Source organism: Petaurus breviceps, unplaced genomic scaffold (assembly GCF_028583685.1).
Source record: "Petaurus breviceps papuanus isolate PSGF00001 unplaced genomic scaffold, PetGlider_PUasm1.0 38, whole genome shotgun sequence".
NCBI classification, from domain to species: domain Eukaryota; kingdom Metazoa; phylum Chordata; class Mammalia; order Diprotodontia; family Petauridae; genus Petaurus; species Petaurus breviceps.
The window spans coordinates 61028405-61030198 of record NW_027186304.1 but is presented as its reverse complement, the minus strand read 5'-3'; the positions used below and the strand labels follow the sequence as shown (position 1 = coordinate 61030198).

The 1794-nt window shown below is 51.1% G+C and overlaps 1 protein-coding gene across 1 annotated transcript; it reads right to left on the bottom strand.

Annotated features, from left to right (window-relative positions):
- Positions 1 to 491: 491 nt before the first annotated feature.
- NPBWR1 (neuropeptides B and W receptor 1) lies at positions 492 to 1559 on the bottom strand. The gene has a single exon (XM_069099543.1). The coding sequence runs from the start codon at positions 1557 to 1559 to the stop codon at positions 492 to 494; it is 1068 nt and encodes a 355-aa protein (XP_068955644.1).
- Between the last annotated feature and the right edge of the window lie 235 nt (positions 1560 to 1794).

The following is a 1794-nucleotide window of genomic DNA, read 5'->3' as shown; positions in this document are numbered from 1 at the left end:
ACAACTGGCATGCTTCACCTCAGGTTAGAAGCAAGGAAAACAAGACACAGACAGGAAGCATCTGAGTAAAACAGAGCATAGAGCACAGAAGGGGTGGGGTGGATGGATGCCACTGGTTTCCCTGTTTTCCTTTGTTTTTCTTTATAAGATCCAAATCTTTTCCAAAGCCTCAGTTTTGTTTGACTTCAGTTTGACGTTAGAGAAAAGGTTTGTTCAAAGACACTGAAAAAAATTTCTTAGCTCCCTCCCCCCTCAAAAAAGAAAATTGGCGCAAAGAAAACGGAAAATGTTTTCAGGCTCGCAGAACCTGAAAAAAAAATGCTTGAGGGAAAAAGGCTTTGACCAAGCTACCCCACCTTCTCCCTACAAAGGTCATAATAATTTAAACCTCCAGTTCTGCCTCTGACAGACCAGGGATGAGAGGACCACGATGGAGAACAGAGTGCGTGGGAGGGGAATGAAAGAGAAGATTCCCAGAAGAACCCCAGACTTCAGGTAGAGGCCCGACACTCCATCAGTTTACGGAAGCTCTTCCGAAAGTTGTCATCGAGAAAAGCATAGAGGAAAGGGTTGAGGCAGCTATTAGCATAGCTCAGGCTGGTGATGAAGTAGGAGACTCCGATGATGACTGGAGTTTGAGGAATATCTGTGGTGAGGGCGACCACGGTGCTAAGGTGATAAGGCGTCCAGCAGAAGAGGCACACAGCCAGGATGACCAGTACCATGAGGGTCACACGCTTCTTGGCTCGATCCAAGACTTTGGCATGGTTGTCCAGCTTCATGGCCCGCAAGCGACACAGCATGATGGTGTAGAGGACGCAGATGGTGGACACAGGGATGGCAAAGCCCAGGATGAGTGTGTAGATACGGCTCACTTTCCACCAAAAGCTTTCTGGCTGGGGAAACACCAGGACGCATTGTAGGCGACCCTCCTCCTCATAAAGCTGGGCGAAGATTGTGAAGGGCAGGACAATAAGAGTGACCAGGAACCAGACTGCCAAACTAACTACCTTGGCTGCCCTGTAGGTGCGGTAGGCCATCTTGCGGGACTCAACAGTGGCCAACACCACCAGGTAGCGGTCGATGCTCATAACCGTGAGGAAGTATAGGCTGGAGAAGGTGTTGTACTGATCGATGGAGATAATGAGTTTACACATTAGCTCCCCGAAGGGCCACTGTAGTAGAAGGTAGTCAGCAATGTTGATAGGCAGCACCAGCGTAAAGAGCTCGTCTGCAATAGCTAGGTTCAGGATGAACAAGTTGGTGACCGTCTTCATCCTGGGCGCCCGGAGCAGGACATAGAGCACGGCTGTGTTGCCAGTCAGCCCCACTGCGCAGATCACGGAGTAGATCACCGGCACAGCTATGTACAGGGGTTGCCAGAGCAGCTCAGGGCTGGAGGCGTTGTGGCCCCCAGGCTCTCCCGCATCTTCCTCTGACAGCTCCTTAGAGCAGTCGAGCTCTGCGTTAGGGCAGGACGAGTTCCCAGGTTGGGAACTGGAAGACAGGTTGTACATCTTCCTAAAACAAAGGATCACTGGGTTCCAGAAAGTCTGCATGCACACTCCGGAGGCTGAAGTGTGGGGAAAGGTGGAAGTAAGACAAAAAACCTAGTAGGGATGGGAGAGATTCGCGCCAGCTCTCGCCGGGTCACCTTCACTCCTTTCTGCCACTCGCAATACCTTCTCAGGCTGTAGTCCTTGCAGAGTTGCCTCTCCACCGGTACTATTGTTAGAGGAGAGCACGATCTCAGAAGCAGTTCGGGAACAGGAGAAGAAACCCTCTTCACCTGTG